The sequence below is a fragment of the Prunus avium genome, chromosome 4 (assembly GCF_965620075.1).
Source record: "Prunus avium chromosome 4, drPruAviu1.hap1.1, whole genome shotgun sequence".
NCBI lineage: Eukaryota > Viridiplantae > Streptophyta > Magnoliopsida > Rosales > Rosaceae > Prunus > Prunus avium.
Window position 1 is genome coordinate 15431609 of NC_142287.1, and position 18021 is coordinate 15449629.

At 38.4% G+C, this 18021-nt stretch overlaps 1 protein-coding gene across 1 annotated transcript; it reads left to right on the top strand.

The window, feature by feature from the left end:
- The first annotated feature begins 5858 nt into the window (after positions 1-5858).
- On the top strand, positions 5859-15686 carry CLT1 (CRT (chloroquine-resistance transporter)-like transporter 1). Its single transcript, XM_021950924.2, has 10 exons — positions 5859-6541; positions 10181-10326; positions 10786-10823; positions 11450-11565; positions 12657-12756; positions 12847-12882; positions 13247-13297; positions 13430-13553; positions 14227-14352; positions 14871-15686. Exons 1-10 carry the CDS (start codon positions 6090-6092, stop codon positions 15041-15043), a joined length of 1362 nt encoding a protein of 453 aa, XP_021806616.1. The 5' UTR covers positions 5859-6089; the 3' UTR covers positions 15044-15686.
- The last annotated feature ends 2335 nt before the right edge of the window (positions 15687-18021 follow it).

Sequence of the window (18021 nt, forward strand, 5' to 3'; positions counted from 1 at the left end):
TTCCTCCTTTCAGCTGCTGCAAGCATTCCAACGCCCATTCCAGCCATCAACCTTCATCCTTTGGTTGCTACAGCATCCCAGTAGTCATCGACCAACATCTCTTGGTTGCTCAAGCACCCCAGCAACCATCAAACCACATTCCTTCCTCCCTTCGGCTGCTGCAAGCATTCCAGCGGCCATCCTAGCCATTCCTCAACCATCACAACCATGTTTCCTACTTTCTCACCCTTGAAATCCATCATCTTCTCTATAAAGCCTCACCAAGCATAACTCCAAGCTTTTCCTTTCTCCTCATACCCTTCCAAGCTGTAAACATCATAGCCTTCAAGCCTCAAGCTTTTCCTTCCATCCTCCCACCTCTAGAACTCATAAATCTCTCTAGAATCATAGTCACAAACACCATAGCCTTCAAAGTCTTAAGCTTTTCTTTCCTCAGCCATGCTCTTTGAAACCCCATTTATTTGACTACTATAAACATCCCAATAACCATCACAACCAAACAACCAAACCACCATAGCCATAGCTTCAAACAATAAGTTCTCAACACCCAAACTCAAGCATATCAAACACCAAGCCAAGCACAAGCATTCTCATTTGCTAAACTTGTGGATCTTTAGCTCCCACACTCCAAGCTCTCATGCCAAGTTCACACAATCTCATATCAACATTAGCAAGTCATCTTCAACTCTTGGTCAAGTTGCCGGAAACAGCAGCAAGTCATCTTCAACTCTTCGTCAAGCTGCCGGAAAAATCAGCACCAAACACGCAACCGCTGGAAGAAGAATAGAATACTCCCATGGGACTTGCTTCTCCCTCGGGATGCTTTGGGCCTAGTCCTCACCAACTCAGAAAAAGGAGCAATGAAGGCTTGATCTACCACTCTATGGCGGTCCGAGAATCAACAAGCCCGGACGAGCCTTTCGATCGAAAAAGACCCCAATAGTAGGAAAATCAAATTTTGAGTACAAAGTTGATACAAAAAAACTTTAGGTATTAAAATCTAAATTTCGGTAAACTTGTGGGTATTAAAGTGAGATTTACCGAAAAAAGTAACCAAACACTATGTTATCTAGTTAATCCTCAAGAGCTGACTAAGTTGCCATTGCAAGGGGAAAAAAAGATTGCAAAATGCGCATCTAGAAAAATATAATTGTAAAAAATAAAAATTTAAGTAATGCGTATAATAAAGAGGCGCAAGGAGGTGCAGGTGCACCTTTCCTCGTCGGAAAATGCGTTGGAGATCAAGAATTTGTCCCTTTGTTTGTGCCCACCAAGCATTTGATTAAAAGCCTCAAAGATGATGTTTTGTTGCTGCTATGTGAGACCTTGAATATTTACCTTAGATTGTTGAGCTCGATCTCACGATCATGTAGGAGAAAACGGTTCGTCAATTGGACCTCCACAACCAAAGTTATAGATTTTAGAAGATTTTGAAATTTTTTCAATTAAGTTGTAGAGACCAGTCAAAGAAGAAGATGACTTTGTAGTTAGAATGCCATGCTTCTCAACTTGCATTCCTTTTTAATATGGTACACTATCAAGATGTCATGTGTCAAATTCTAACTAGACTGTAAAAACTGAGTTTTATATATATTTGAAAAGAGATATTACAACCTATTTATATACAAGGTATAGGATGGTAGACCTATTAGTTACAACATAATGGAAATACATTGATAGCCTAATAATATCATAACAGCAGTAGACAATGAATAGACAATGAATTGCTAGCATTCATTGGCCCTTTACTAGTCATAACTATGATAACTGCCTAACATTCCCCCGCAAACTAGACACCGAAGAGGTGACAAGTTTGGAAACAAGACGTTCAAAACGGTCAGCTAGTAACCCTTTTGTGAAGACATCTGCAAGCTGAAGTTGGGATGGAATGAACTGAACTTTGTGACTGCCAGATTGTTGATGAAAGCCTTTGGCAACAAGGCGTGCCTTATAGCGTTCAATTGTGCCATCAGAGCGCCGCTTTACTCTAAAGACCCATTTGCAACCAACCATATTGAGCGAAGGAGATGACGGCACCAAGGACCAGGTGCCCTGCTGAAGGAGTGCATGATACTCATCAACCATGGCCGGTTTCCATTCGGGATGGCGAGAAGCTTTCGTGTAACATGTGGGTTCAACGTCTATGGTAACCAAAACAGTGAAAGCCTGTTGAATAGGGTACTTTATTGAAAAATTGGCATGATATTTAGGATTTGGCTTGAGAATTTCATATTTGGATCGGGTGTGAACAGGACTGGTACGCCCACTTGGTGGTGGAGGAGCGACGACAGGAACTTCAGCAAGGGAAGGCGACAAACTTGATGTTGATGATGATGATGATGATATGGCTGGTGTTGGAGAAGAGAGTAGGAGGGCAGGCTGTACCGGTGGTGAGACTGGAGCCAAATTGGGCGTGAATTCCTTAAGATAGATGGGAGAGCTGGGATCGACAAGAATATATGTAGAGGAAATGGACCTGAATGTGGGCTGAGCTGAAGCTTGTGGTGTGACAGCAGCAGTGGGCTGAGCCTGTGGACTAGGGAGGAAGCCCACGGGGACTATAGCAAAGTTTGTGAGTTTAACAGGCTGAGGAACAATAGCATAATAGAGTTGGTCTTCATGAAAAATGACATGGTGGGAGATGTAGAGCCGACCTGTGGGAGGATGGAGGAAACAGTAACCATGATGTCGATCGCTGTAACCAACAAAAACACATTGAAGAGAACGAGGTTGTAATTTGTTAGTGACATAATATCCAAGATATGGGTAACAAATACATCCAAAAACAAGAAGGAATGCATAATCCGGGGAATGGCCAAATAAGATATGATAGGGTGAAGTCCTTTTAAGGATAGGGGTTGGAAGCCGGTTAATCAAAGAAACTGCCGTACAAAAGGCTTCGACCCATAGGGTGTGAGGCATGTGAGCAGTATGTAAGAGAATGCATCCCATATCGGCAATATGACGATGCTCGCGCTCTGCTAACCCATTCTGTTGGGGTGTATGAGGACAAGAAAAACAATGCACAATTCCATGAGTAGCACAAAACTGTTTAAATTGCAGGTTATCATATTCCTTTCCCCCATCGCTTTAGAATTGTTTGATAGACAAAGAAATTGATTTTTAACATATTGTACAAAAGTAGAAAAATGACCAAAAACTTCTGATTTAAGACGCATAGGGAAAATCCATGAATAATGAGTGTAGTCATTTGTAAATAAGACATAATAGCAATATCCAGAAACAGAGACAACAGGAGACATCCACACATCCGAATGGATTAAAGCAAATGGCTCAGTAGAACAATGTGCAGAGACGAAAAAGAAAGTTTTATAGATTTAGCTAATGCACAATGGCTACAAGGGGAATGTGATAAACGAGAAAGAGAATCTAATAAGGACCTAGAAACAAGTGTGCTAAGAACTTTATTGGAGGGATGACCAAGACGACGATGCCACAGAGAGGACGAGGCGACGACAGAAGAAAAAGCTTGCTTGGACCCAGACAAAAGAGTTGGAAAGATAGGGTAAATACCATCTTTACATAGGCCCTAAAAGAGAACAACACCACGTTGTAAGTCACGAATTTGGTATCCCCAAGGAAAGAAAGTAATACTAACATTAAAATCACGAATAAATTGAGCAACAGATAAAAGATTTTTGCGAAGGGAAGGAACATGGAGAACATCAGAGAGACGAAAGACAAAAGTACTCGAAGAAAATGAAAGGTTACCGGAATGAGTGATGGGGAGGGTGTCACCATTACCAAAAACAACCTGATCTGAAGCTGCGTACGGAGTGCCATAATGGAACGTTTGCGCATCATAGGTCATGTGATTGGTGGCACCGGAGTCCAAATACCAATTAGGGTCGGAAAAGGACGTAACATGCATGCCGGCAAAAAGACGAGGATGAGGACACTTGGCTTGAACATGACCAAATTGTAGGCAATTTCCAGCATTGAAGTGACTGGCGAGAGGGTGGAGGACCCAAAAGACCTTGAGAGGAGGATGAGGGACGCGGAGCACGGTGAAAAGGTTGGCCAGAGCCAGAGAAATGATGAACTTAAGGCCGACCGAAGGGTCGAGCGGATTGGTCACTTGGGCGCAGGTGGCGAGGGCTACGGGGGGAGCGAGCAGCAACAAAAGCCACAAGATAAGCCACAGGAGTCATCTGAGTGGCTAAGGCCTGTTGCCTTTCAAAAGCAATGAGGCAAGTTCGTAGGTCCGAGAAGGAGGGAAGCGGTGGGAAGTTCAGAATAGCCGTCACTAATATTTGGTAGTCAAGACCCAGACCATGGAGCACATACGTAACCAAGTCGAAGTTGGAGACAGGTTCCCGGATCGCAGCGAGTTCATCAGCCAAACTTTTGGCCTGAGAAAGGTATTCATAGATGGATTTGGAACCTTTGGTGAGAGAGAAGAGTCGAAATTTCAGCTGAGCAGAATTGGCAAGAGATTGCTGCGAGAAATTCTGTTGGAGACAGTCCCAAATGGCCTGCGAGGTGGAGAACCCAATGACTTGTTAAAGAACACTCTCAGATAGCGTATTACGAAGAATACTAATGAGGCTTTGGTTGGTTTGAAACCAAAAGGCATAGGCAGGATTGGGCAGGGGTGGAGTAGAAGAATTATACTTATCAGAAGGAGGCAAAGTAGGAGAGGGGCAAAGATGAGATCCATCAACAAAACGCCAAAGATTCTGGCCTAGTAAGAAAGGTTTCACCTGGCTTTCCCATAAGAGATAGTTGGTATTAGAAAGTTTGATAGAGACAAGGTGAGAGATATTGGGAATGGAGATAGTGGGAACATCGCTGGAAGCCATGGAGAGGAAAAAAAAAAGGTTTAGTTTCTTGATACCATGTAGAAACTGAGTTTTCTATATATTTGAAAAGAGATATTACAACCTATTTATATACAAGGTATAAGATGGTAGACCTATCAGTTACAACATAACGGAAATACATTGATAGCCTAATAATATCATAACAACAGTAGACAATGAATAGACAACCCTTTACTAGTCATAACTATGATAACTGCCTAACATAGACCAACTTTAAAAATTCATTAAAAATTCAAATGTGCTCTGAAAAATTCACTGAAAAATACCCCAAACTCATAATCACATGTACTTTTATCTTGTGACCTCCAAATTACATATACTTTGGATTGGATTAATTGGTATTGATTTTGGTTAGATTAATGGATGATTTCATATGAATTTTAATAGACTAACTGTGTAATTGACATGCATTTTATTCATATTTGATATGAATTTTGATAAATAATTGTGTAACATGAATTTTGTGCATATTAATTGATATACAAAATAGACTATAGTCAATTAGTCTTATTTATTTTAATTACGAATAACATTAGTATTGTTTAAATTATTAATTTTTTTTATTAATTTTACCTTTAGTGTTTTAACCTTGCTCATTCTCTCAAAAATTCTTGGTCACTGAACGTAGTATTGTTTAAATTATTAATTTTTTATTAATTTTTTTTTATTAATTTTACCTTTTAGTCTTTTAACATTGCTCATTCTCTCAAAAATTCTTCGTCACTGAAGGCTTGTGATGGAAAGAAGACTTCCGCACGCAAGTATAATGATTTGTATTTATGATTATTCTAAAGCAACCATGCATGCACCGCAGCCAAACACCTTACGCTATGGTATATATATAGGCATATATGTTTTTTCAGTGCTCTCAAATTATATTCCTGTAATTTAAACCAGTCCTCCTTATCCCCCCCCCAAAAAAATATAAAAAAGAATAACACCCAGGTGATTTGGAAACGGGCCAAGGTTCTCACCTACTTCTCAATTTCGTGGACCAGACAAATGGTCAAAACGCAGGTGTCGGGTTTCAAGTAGAACCGACCGTATCTAATCACTCCCCAGCTTCTAGATTCCTAGCTTTTTTTTATTTATTATTTTGTACGTTTGATCAGGATTCGAAGCCGTTTTAAACAACAGCCCCCTCACAAATCATTTGAGAGCTCGAGACAACAAGCACCTCTCACATTTTGTCTTGGTGTACGGAAATTTACACGGAAAAATATTTGTCAAATTACAATCTCTGTAATGATGTCGTGTATCCGCCGGGTATGGGCCGGCGCCGGAGCTCCGGACCGACCTATTAGGATCCGGGAACATCCGCGAGCTTGGGAGATCCCGCGTCTCCCCCGCAGATTCCGCGGGAATCAACGGCCAGAAATCGTCCTCCGGACTACACCGTCTAAGCATTTGCGGCCGGTGGTGTGGGCGGTGGAAGCGGCGGGACCAGGAGGAGCGTGGGATCGATTGGACGGGGGAGATGGAACGGAGAGCTCGAAGGCGGGGCCGTGCTCGTACGCGGTGGGGGAGTATCGGACGGTGGAGCAGGAAGGAGAGAGGAGTCAGGATCGGAGGGTGGACGTGGCGGTTGCAGCGGCGGTTACGGTGGTTCTGGGTGTAGGCAATCGGGTGCTCTATAAGCTGGCCTTGGTTCCTCTCAAGCACTACCCTTTCTTTCTCGCTCAGCTCGCCACTTTCGGGTACTTCCACCAACACCGCCTCTCTATCTAACTGATTATTTTATTATTTTTATGAGTTTGTCTTCATTTTTGCTACTTAGAAATTAGTTTTAAATTCCGATTGGCGTTTTGGTGACTCAGCCATTGGTCATCCGAGATTTGCTGGTTTCGAGGCTAATTAGTTGACCGTTTAGCAACAATAATACGAACCCAACAATCTTCTTTTCGCACCCAACACCAAAGTTTGGCGCCTTCAACTTCCTAATTTGCCCCCATATTAAATTACATGAGAAAAAGGAAACCAGCCAACTTCCAGCGTCGGGGGAAGGAGTCGCCGGAGTTGACTGAGGGGATGGGGTTAGGTTACAAAAAATTTCCTACACTTTAAATTTAAATAATAACAATGCTCGTCTTAAAGAAGATATGAGTTAGACCAGTTGATTAGGACACCTAGTGAGCCCGCCTTGTAACTAAATTCAGATATTCCGCCTCAAATAATTGTCTCGCTATTATGTTGAGCGACACCGTTTCGTCTCATACAAGGCCCATCCCTGGTCTCATTTTCTACCCGGGGCCCAGAACACCACTATACGGTACCCGACCCAATGAACCATCCCGTCACAGCACCCAACACCCCACCGGCGGAAACCAATAATGTCTTGGATTGAGACAGACCAAAATGAATAAAGAAAAATAATATAAATTTTCGGTACGAAAAAACTTTAGGAAAACTTTTAACGTGGATGGTGTAGAAATAATAATCTGGGCCGTTCGTAATTCGGAGGCCTGGATGAAAGGTTTTGGTCGGAGAATCACGTCAGATAAACTTGGTGGGTTTTTTTTACAATTATTTTTACTTGTCCACTTGTGATTTGAGTGATGTGACTTCCTTGTTGGATCCAAATTGGACTTGTCCATCTCTCCTTTTTCATGTTTTACACACTACAAATTCTCCTCTTTCTGTCTTTTACTTGCACACCCCAATTGTCACATCGCTCGATTGTGTTTACGTGTTACACTTGACTAGTGTCAATTGCGCTTGACTTATAAATAGGGAGAGCAAACGTGAATTGGGTTAGTCGACCAAAATAGTTCACTCAAGTTTGATGCTTCTTTCTACAAACTAGAGTAATTTAGAATATCATTTTGTTCAAAAAAATAAAATAAATAGGGATTGACATTTCCATTATTAGATCACATTTGTTTAGAAAATATATAATTTCAGCAAGAATTATACAAATTTATGATTTTTTTTGTTTTTATTTTTTCCTGGTAATGAAATTTATGCTTTTTTACTTTTTGAGTATTTTGCTATTTGTGCTAGCTGTGGACATTGCACGATCCACTATAAGATGCATAGTCCCTGCACTATGATAATTAGCAAGCAGCTCGATATTTGATGGACCATCATCACTATACTTGTGTAATGATAGCTACATTGCCTCACATTATTGCATTTATAATTCCAAACAATAAGAGATTCATCATGAGAGTAGCGAGGAAATCGAACTTGAGATCTCTTTTAACATCTCGAGAGATAAGCAGCACTAAACCAATAGCTAGTTGGTAGAAGATCGCTATTCGTGTTTTGTCTTTTAGCTTTTTTCCTTCATAAATGGAACTTAAGTATAACGCATGACGTAGATGTAGCGTCTAAAAGCAAGTACATTTTTGGTTTTATCATGACACCCATAAGCATTAGATGCCAAAACATAAAATTTTAAAACTTTATGAGCCCAAATTCAAAAGACTATTTTGTTTCATTGTTTGAACCCCTATTCTCATCGCTCTCTGGTAAATTCTAAGTTCTAAACTGTTTGGAATTATTAATTTTTTCTATTTATTTTCTTTATTTGGAACTTAGAGAAATGAATTTTTTTTTTTTTGACAAGTTGATATTCTAAACTACTGTATTGTAATATATGGAAAGTGATCGAACTCGAGTGCAAGAGGACAATTTGCATAACTCACAGCTGCCTTTTAGACAAATGAATTTGGTCTTTCTTTCTTTTTCTATTTTAAAACTAAAAGGGCGGATAAAGGAGTAGACGCTGCGAAAGTGAACATGTAGGGGTGGGCCTAACTTGAATCCAAACCACGGATCTTGTTTACACCTAGATTCTCACAAGGGAGAGATGTTATCATTACCTGCCCTTCTTTTTTGGTTAGATTTGATTCTATGATTTTTGAGTGTCATGTGGGTGCACGAGGAGCTGCCCACTGTCCTTTTCGTTTCTTTGTGCTTTTCAGTTTTGTGGTCGGCAAAAAAAACAAAAAAAAGTTTAGGATATCTAACACCAGTCATAATTTCATTTTCGAAATAAATTTTCAACATTCTGTTTTTGGTTTCTTTTTCTCAAAAAAAAAGAAAAAAGAATTTGTTGATTCCTTCAAGTCATATACCGGGCACTTTGTGTGTTATTAAATTTGTGTATAATATCTATCTAGCTAGTGGAAAAAGTCTTTTACTTAAAGACTAGTGGTCTCAGGTTTGAACTCCCATAATACCCTTGTAGTGTATGTGTTAGAAACCCCCGTTTCTTTGTAGTTTACACTATCATTTGTATTAAAAAAAATTGTGTATAATATGTCCTTTACATAAATATTTTGATTTTTTTTTGGGTATAAAATACTTTTAATTTTTTTTTTATAATCAAATGTTGTACATACATACACGTATGTACGCATTCTCCATGTTTAATACACACATTTTTTTTATAAATTTTTGAATTTGTTAGAATGATATAAATAACAATAATACTATAACTACAATAGAAATATTACATTTTCAAATATTTTTAATGTTTCTTAATTTTAATTGCACAAAATTTGTGCCATTTATCTTTTGGAATCAAAGAAAGTTAACTTTCAAATTCGACATAGATAGTTTTTTATGACATGTTTACTTGGAATGGGGAAAGTTATATTTGGAAGAGAAGAAATTAGTATATGATCAACTACTCCCCCTATTCATGTTTTTCATGTATTGGATTTAATATAGAACCTACATAATTTTTGATTCCTTATGTGTTAGTAAATGCATGAGAAGTCATGAATTGTATTGATTTTCATAACCATATATAAGTAAACGCAGGAGAGGTCATTAGATAGTTCTTTAGAAATAGAATCATCTACTTGTGAATCTCTCATAGAGATTAGGTCACTAACCACTTTTTGGACTGCTGGTCAAAACCAATCACGCCATATCTAATTTTTCATCTTTGAAAATATAATTTTGTTTAATAATAAGGAAAATGTACATAAGAAAATGGAAAGATAAGTAAAATTCGTAATTGCATTGTCACAAACATGAATAATTTTTTTTTTATACAAACAAATAATATATAAATTAGAAGTAGATGGAGCACATTTCTTGTATGGGTTAAATGCCTATCATTGTAAACCTATAAATAGATGTTTAGAGAAGAAATTTATTTATTTCTACTTCTTGAGCATCTATTTATAGGCATTGATTAATTGAAAATTAGAAGTATATAGATGGAGCACATTTCTTGCCACTTTACTTCTTTATCTGTTTCCTTCTCTTTCGAGTTTTTGTTTTATTAATGGCATTGATTAAAGGAAGGTGTACAAGAAACCCTCCAAGGCTCCAATACCATGGACTAACTTCAGTCGCTGCCTTTTAATTTTGTTTCTCAGATATGTAATTGTATATTTCTCAGTCTTGTATCTCCGGTACCGTGCTGGTATTGTCACAGATGAGATGCTTTCCATGCCAAAAGCTCCATTTCTTGCTGTTGGCCTCTTGGAAGCTCTTGGTGCTGCTACTGGAATGGCAGCTGGAGGTAACGTTTTTAATATTACCTAATGCATTTCAATTTTGCTTTCTTTCAACGCTTATAATCTTGGGATTTTTTTCATTTCTAAATGACCATCAGGAACTTCTCTGAGTTATATGTGGGTACATAATTAAAACGTCTCCAACAATCATTTTCTGTACTAGTTCTAGTGCACTCCTCATTTTGAACACCATGTAACCCCAAACCTGTTAATTGCTGAATATTGGCCCTTCTTATGCAAGCTTTGTAGACTCTTCATGAGTTCTGTTTTATGTTTTTGGTTTCAGTATTATAAACAGGTTTACATGTTTTTAATTCTGTGGATGCCATGCCTAATTTCTGCTAGATTAATCTTTTTTTATGGTTACAGAAATAGCTGATTTATACTGAGGATTTTAGTCTGTTATACTTAAAGCTTCATACGCAAATATCATTCCTCACTTTATTTTCTTTTCCTTTAATCAGCAATTCTTTCTGGAGCATCAATTCCAGTTTTGTCTCAGGTAATCCGGTTTCAGTGCATGCTTTCGAATACAACTGTTTGTTGTTATATGTGAAATTCTGTTCTGGTGCTCTAGTTATACTGTGTTTCCTGAAACGAGTGTATCTCTGAATTTCTTAAGCTAGCACAATGTGGTTTGAACAAATGAGGTGATTATCCAACTAGATGATGCCATGCTTTATAGAAAATTTGAAAGAAAAAAAAAGATAAATAAATGCAGCTGTAGATGTTTAAATACCGCATTTTTTTTAGATCAATTAATTGGAGTTGATGCATTCCTTACAATCAGAATATATCATTATATCTATATACAATACAACCTATTAATAATAGAGTGAGCTTCAATGGAGGGATCACAATTAGATGTCTTAATGGCTTCAAAATTGTATACTTTTTTCTAAGGATGATCTATGAATGAAGACTTGAAAAATAGACAGTTTGGATTGTTGAAATACAGTGCAGAGTGGGCCCCACTAGGGATCCTAAACTTATTTGGGAGCTCTGTCGATAGAAGGGGACTCTTTGTACCAAATCTCTATAGATATTTCCAATAAATGACGTGGCTTGATGCCAGTACAAGAATACTGAAAGTTGGATGTTTAAAATATTCCTGTACTTATTCTGCAGACGTTTCTTGTTTGGCAAATTCTCCTGTCAATTATTTTCCTTGGAAGGAGATATAAGGTCAATCAACTTTTGGGGTGCTGTTTTGTAGCCATTGGTGTAATCATAACTGTAGCGAGGTAAGCCATATACTTAAACGTCTTTTTATTTATACTTATGACCTTAAGATGATGCTTGTCTCTAAACTATATTCATTTAGTTTTTTCTGTGTCAACCTGAACAATTTGTTCCTCTAAGAATTGTGAAATTTGAGTGACATAGGTTGACTGAGAGAGAAAAAACATTGAAACAGTGTTATCAAAGTGCAGCTTCCCCATGGATGCTGATTTTGGTCGTAGTGATCTCACGGTGTAGTTTACATTCTAAAAGACTAGTTCAGACGTGCTGAGAATTCAAAACTCGTTAAGACTGTTGAGTACACTGGTATGAAGGCAAGCCATTGCGTAGATTCTGTTGTTGATTGGGTTCAGGAATTTTCCCTTCTGAAAAACTAGTCAAACCCTGTTAAGAGTTCAAAACTTGTTAGGGCTGTTAACGTCCGTTAGTTACGCTGCTGTGAGTGTAGGCGCCATTGCATAGTTTCTGTTGCTCAGTTACTGTTTGGGTTCAAGCATCTTACACTGCAAAAAAGAAAACGAAAATATGTTAACGAAGTTGAAACAGACAGACAGACAGACACGCATGTACTATAGGTGGATTTTCAATTGTGGGATGTCGGGATGTCCCAGATCACTACACGATGTTAATTGCATTGGTCACACAATGAAATCAACATGATCAGTGCTGCATTGAGGGGCCTTGGGCATCACTGGTGATTATTAGATCCTTTCCGAAAGGTTGACAGTTGATATTAAATACCTTTTCCAATTATAGCCAAATGTTCACCTTGGTAATTCATGGGAAACTTGGAAGCAATCCTTGATAGCTTTTGGACTGGAAGAAAATCCTAGTAACCACAACAACAAAGTTATGAACTTTCTCCCTCCTATGTTTTTATGGCCACATAAGTAGTTGATGGTCTCACTAAGTAACGGCCAAACTTTATATTTTAGAAAAATAACCAGTCTATCATGATTTACTTCATGAGATGATATTTTTACTTTTTTTCTCTGAAAAAACCAGTCAGCTAGAATTTGGGTTCCTCTTTGGTATGTGCATTATGATTGTCAATGTTAGCATGTCAAGGACTTACCATTTTCTCTCTCTGAAGTGGATCTAGTGCTGGACATTCATTAAAAGAAGCTGGTATATTTTGGAGTCTTCTCATGATAGTTTCATTTTTGTTCCAAGCAGCTGATACAGTGCTGAAGGTTGTAAAATTTCTAATGGTTATGTAACTTTTCTACTTTTTGACGTTGTATTACATTCTCTGTAACAGGAAACTTTTTATCATTTTGTAGGAAGTAATTTTTCTGGATGCTCGTCAGCAATTAAAGGTACAACCGGCTATACACAGTTTTCGTCAGTATGTTCCTAGATCAGTTGTAAGCTTGTAACTTCTGCTTTCTGAAGGATTGGGAAGCAACAAGTAAGATAAAGGATATAACTTAGATGAATAAGATTACCACTGAAACCAAGACTAAAAATCAATGACATAATTTGGAATTTTAAGATGTTTTACATGCTTGTAGGGAATAGGGATAGATATTGAATGAAAATATTATTTTTTTCTCCTTCTTTGAGATTAAAAAGCAGCTCAACAAAAAATTATATATGCACAATGAAATTGTATTAAATTTGTGATTTTTTTTGGGGGTTATTTTTAATCTAAGAATTTTTGTTACATCCAACCTGTTACAGGGAAGTTCGGTGGACCTATTTGTTGTAAATTCCTTTGGGTCTGCTTTTCAAGTAAGTATCAAGCAACGAGTTGAAATTCAGATTGTTGGGTGTTTCAAAGTTGTGTTGTGTTCATCTTTTTATGTTGTCTTCCATTATCAAATTTAAGTGAAAGCCAAATATTGTTGTCTATATGAATTGCAGGCAATATTTATATGCCTTCTCTTACCTTTTTTGTCCAAATTATGGGGTATTCCATTTGGTCAACTGCCAAACTATCTCAAAGACGGTGCAGCTTGCTTTCTAAATGTGGGTACCTTATCAAATGGTAAGATATATCTCTGACCTTCTCTTCTACAGTTAATTTGAATTCATTTAAATACTAGTTAGTGGTATTTTCTTTACAAGCCTTTGAATTTATTTGTTATACTAAATCTCATATCAGCTTATCCTGCATTCTTTATTCAGATTTAAAATTTGTTGATGTGCAAATTTGAAATGAAATGCATGTATATGTCAATGTGCAACTCAACAAAGAGCGAGCTACTGAAAAAACCAACTGGTAACCAAGGTGGTGTCCGATCGGTCACCACTAGGGAGCAGTATTGATGATCGTAGGAACCCTAATTATGAGTGAGTGTGAGGAAAACACTTGAGTGGTTGTAACTGTTTCTCCTTCTTTGACAGTGAGAATCTTATAGAAACCCTGGGATAGCTCATATTGAGTGAGCCTTGTAAGTTCTTGTGTTGTTTGTGTGATTGGTTTACTTTTTTTGTTTCTCGATCGCGTTAAACTTGTTCTCTCCAGTAGATTAAGGGCCTGATTTCCTAACATGAGTAGGTTACAACCCAAAATAATAAAGTCTTCAAGTAGTTTACATCCCGAAATAATGTAGAGGATAGTAAGGCTGTAACAAGAGTGGGGTTTGGCCCCTTATAGTAATCTTTACACTGCAATTTAAGTGCATAATTTGATTACATTCAACTTTGGCTTGCCACAGGATGCGATGGTGCCCCCTTACTTCCTTTGCTGTTTGTTGTTGTCAACATGGGTTTTAACATATCATTGCTGCATCTTCTCAAGATATCTTCTGCGGTGGTATCTTCCCTCGCATCAACATTTTCAGGTATGTCAATTTTACTGAAGTAACTTATATATGAAAAAGCTGCGAAATAAAAATAAACAAAAAAATAGTAAAAAGAATTTAAAGTGAAAATTCCATGCGAAAGGTATTGCAGCAAGCAACTATCACAGCTGGTGCATGAAAAATGGGAATCTGAAATTTTGGCTTGGTTTGTGTGGTTGGTTTTCCACGAAGCTGAAAGATGGGTCAGTCGTAAATGGTTGATGCTCAGCATGCATTGTGCATTTGGGTTGTTGAGCCTTAAAGATACTGAACTCATAAAAGGCAGACCTCTCTAGCCCTTTGGCATATATATTAAACAAATACTTCTAGAATGAAGGGAAGGATTTTTGAAAAGTTGGAGGGTTATTAGCTTTTATTTGGAGTTCAGATTTCCCGTTAGGTAAAATCATGAGCAAATAGCAACAAAATCCTTAATGAAAACATTGCAAAGTTTAATATATTTACCTCTTGTAATTTGTTCAGTGAATTAATCAAATTTGTATGTTGGCATCGTGCAGTGCCAATATCTGTATACGTCTTCACATTGCCGCTACCGTACCTAGGTGTTGCAGCCTCGTTGCCGACAGGCTTTGTTTCTGGAACCATTATTCTTGTAATTGGCTTGCTCATCTATGCCTGGACACCTTCAGTCTATCCAACTAGTGCCTCCCCATCACCTCCTAATGTATGATCATTGATATCAGCATATTGCGGCTTAAGCCGAATTGCAGGACATCGGTCTCTTCATGGTCATGGCAGATTACAGGAAGACAGAGAAGGTTGTAATCCTTGTTCACGAAACATGTCCATTCATGATCCTTCATTCACAAGCAATAGAAAAGAAGGAATAAGCCTTCACATTAAAAAAGGAAAAGGAAAAAAAATAAAAAAAAAGAGAGAGGAGAGGGAGAACAAGAAAGCCGAAGGCAGTTATTATTAATTGTGATTTTTTTTGGTGCAAGGAAAAGTGTATGATTTATTCATGACTCTGAGGATGCAATTGCAAAGCAAAGTTAAACTAGAATCTCGACTTGGGAGGAGATAGATTGTGGTGGCAACAAGAAAAATGAGTGCCATAAACACTGGCATCGGGGGAAGGCAGAATGTTGTGATATCAATTGCTGGATAGAGACTGGAGTAATTTCATAGGAAGTTGGGAATTTTTTTTGTTTTGTAAGTCTTTACTGTAATGTGTCTTTGTTTTTGTTTTCTTGTTTGTTGATGTACGGAATGTTGGGATCCTACGGGGATATTCTTTCTAGGGTAATTTTCGATTTACTACGGTAAAGTTTACTGACTTTTAGAGTTCGATACATCAAATTTTTTTCATCTCAGTCGCACATACAAAGTTGATTTTCTTACAACTTTCATACATGTCATCAATCTTTCTGTTAGAGTGCTGCTATTTCCACCCTCCAATCTTATCCCCACCCACCTTATCTTCCCACCCACCATGTAAATTTGAAAAACACAATCCTATTTTCACACCCACCATTATTCCTAAAATACCCATTAATTATTAATTCAAGCAAATTCTCCTTACTTTCATTTAAAGCATGCTTCAAACCTTCAACCCCTGTCAATCAAAACGCGTGGGATTCTTTGTAAAGTATTATTAAAAATTTTAAAAAAATAAAGAAAATCGCTCTCAATGTTCATCGTCTCTCCACCGAACGAAAACAATAACGGAGAGAAATGACATAATTAGAAAGAAGACGAAGAGCAAACTGAGCAAATGGAACAGAAAGCCTGTGCCCTTGGGTTCAAAAACTGAGGAGAAATATGATGGAATTGGATTGGACCCAACTGGAAATTTTGAAGCTTTATTGGAATTTTGATTTGGGTTTGGTTGGGATGAGGGAGAGAGGGAGGGGTTGGGGTTTGACAAGGATGAAGGAGAATATGCGTTTTTTTTAATCTAAAGTCCTTAAAAGTCATTTTACAAATGGATAAATTTGTTTTTAAATTTTGAAGATAAGGTGGGTGGGGAAATAGGACAGGTGGGTGGAAATAGCAGCACTCTTTCTGTTAATAAGTTTGTTAAGTGCTGCGTGGCAACAAATGTGCCATACATTATTAAATAAATAAATATTATTTAGTTAATTAAATAAAGGTTTATTTACTATAGCGCCCCCTGAAACTTTGGTCAAATCTCACTTTGCCCCCTGAAAGTTAAAATGACTCACTTTGCACCCTTGACCAAGGTTTGGTGTCCCATATTGCCCCCCGCCGTCAACTCCATCCAAAAATCCGTTAAGTTCGAAGACGTGGCAAGGGCATATTTGTAATTTTATACACATGGATTATTTACACACCAATTTAAGTGGATGACCTAGCAAAGTGGAAGCCACCTCACATAAACCAAAAACATGATAAGATATTCTTAGTATATTTTAATTCTTAATTTCTAAAAATAATTAAAATACAATCTTGCAGCAACCCACCATCCCATATGAGCTGGGCCAGATGTCCTCCTAGAACTAAAAATAAATACAATCCCAACAAAAAAATACAAATGAAAATATAGAAAAACAAAATTATTGGAAATAAAATTTTAAAAAGATAAGAACAAAAACAAAAACAAGAGTCATCATCTTCTCCACAGCACCACCACCACTCCCAGCCCACATCACCACTTTATCTCTCCAGAAAACCCATCCTAGATCTCCACTTAGCGAACCCAGATCTTCCACCTAGCCCGCGCACCACGGTGAGCAGATTTGGCTCCCTACTCTGCGAGCCACTACGCAAGGGAGAGACATAGAGGGAAAGAGAAACATATATAGAGAGGGTTTGGGTCGTGGGGGGCTAGGTGTGCGAGAGAGAGAGAGAGAGGGACACACAGAGGTAAAGAGAAGCATATATAGAGAGGGTTTGGGTCTTGGGGGCTAGGTCTGCGAGAGAGAGAGAGAGAGAGAGAGAGAGAGGGCAGGGGAGCTTCGGGGTTGGGTCGCGGGTATGGATGGGTGGTGCCTTATGCCGGTATGAAGCTCCACCATCCATCGCCCGAAGCTCGCTAATGAAATCTCGGAAAAAACACAGTCATGGCCCAAGTTATTTCAATGTCACGATGTTTGTGCCTAATAAATCACGGCCGTGAACTGGCCGAAGGAGCCCCATTTCTTGGCCCTGGCACTTGCTCGTAAAACTGAAACGCAGTGTTTCAACAAGGTACTTTGCCTTCCTAAAGACAAAAGAGAAATGCTAAGGCATGATCATCTCGGCCTCGAGTGCAGGCCGAGGCCGAGGCTGAGCAAAATCACGGCCATAAATATTAAAGTCAGATCATCACGTGATAGCAGGGACCCATGCTTCATTTAATGAAGTAGCGCCTGTTTAATGCAGCAAACCTACTGGCCACAAATAAGCATTTAATGCATGAGGGAAGGTGGGAAGTGACTGAAGTTAGGTTTTGGCGACAGACGACAGAGTGATTAGACGTAGACATTCTCACAAGAATTCTTGCAGCTTGAGAGATTAGGTCACCAGCTATCAGAGCAATAAATGCGTCTCCACGGCCAGCGGCGTAGAAACCACGAGTAGGGCGGCGGCCGAGATTCACCAGGATTTATGGGGTCACACCACCATGCTTCACGATCCCAAATGTCGATTGGACACCCACTTGCGCTAATCAGACTCCACTATGCGTAAATTCAGCCTCGATTACTC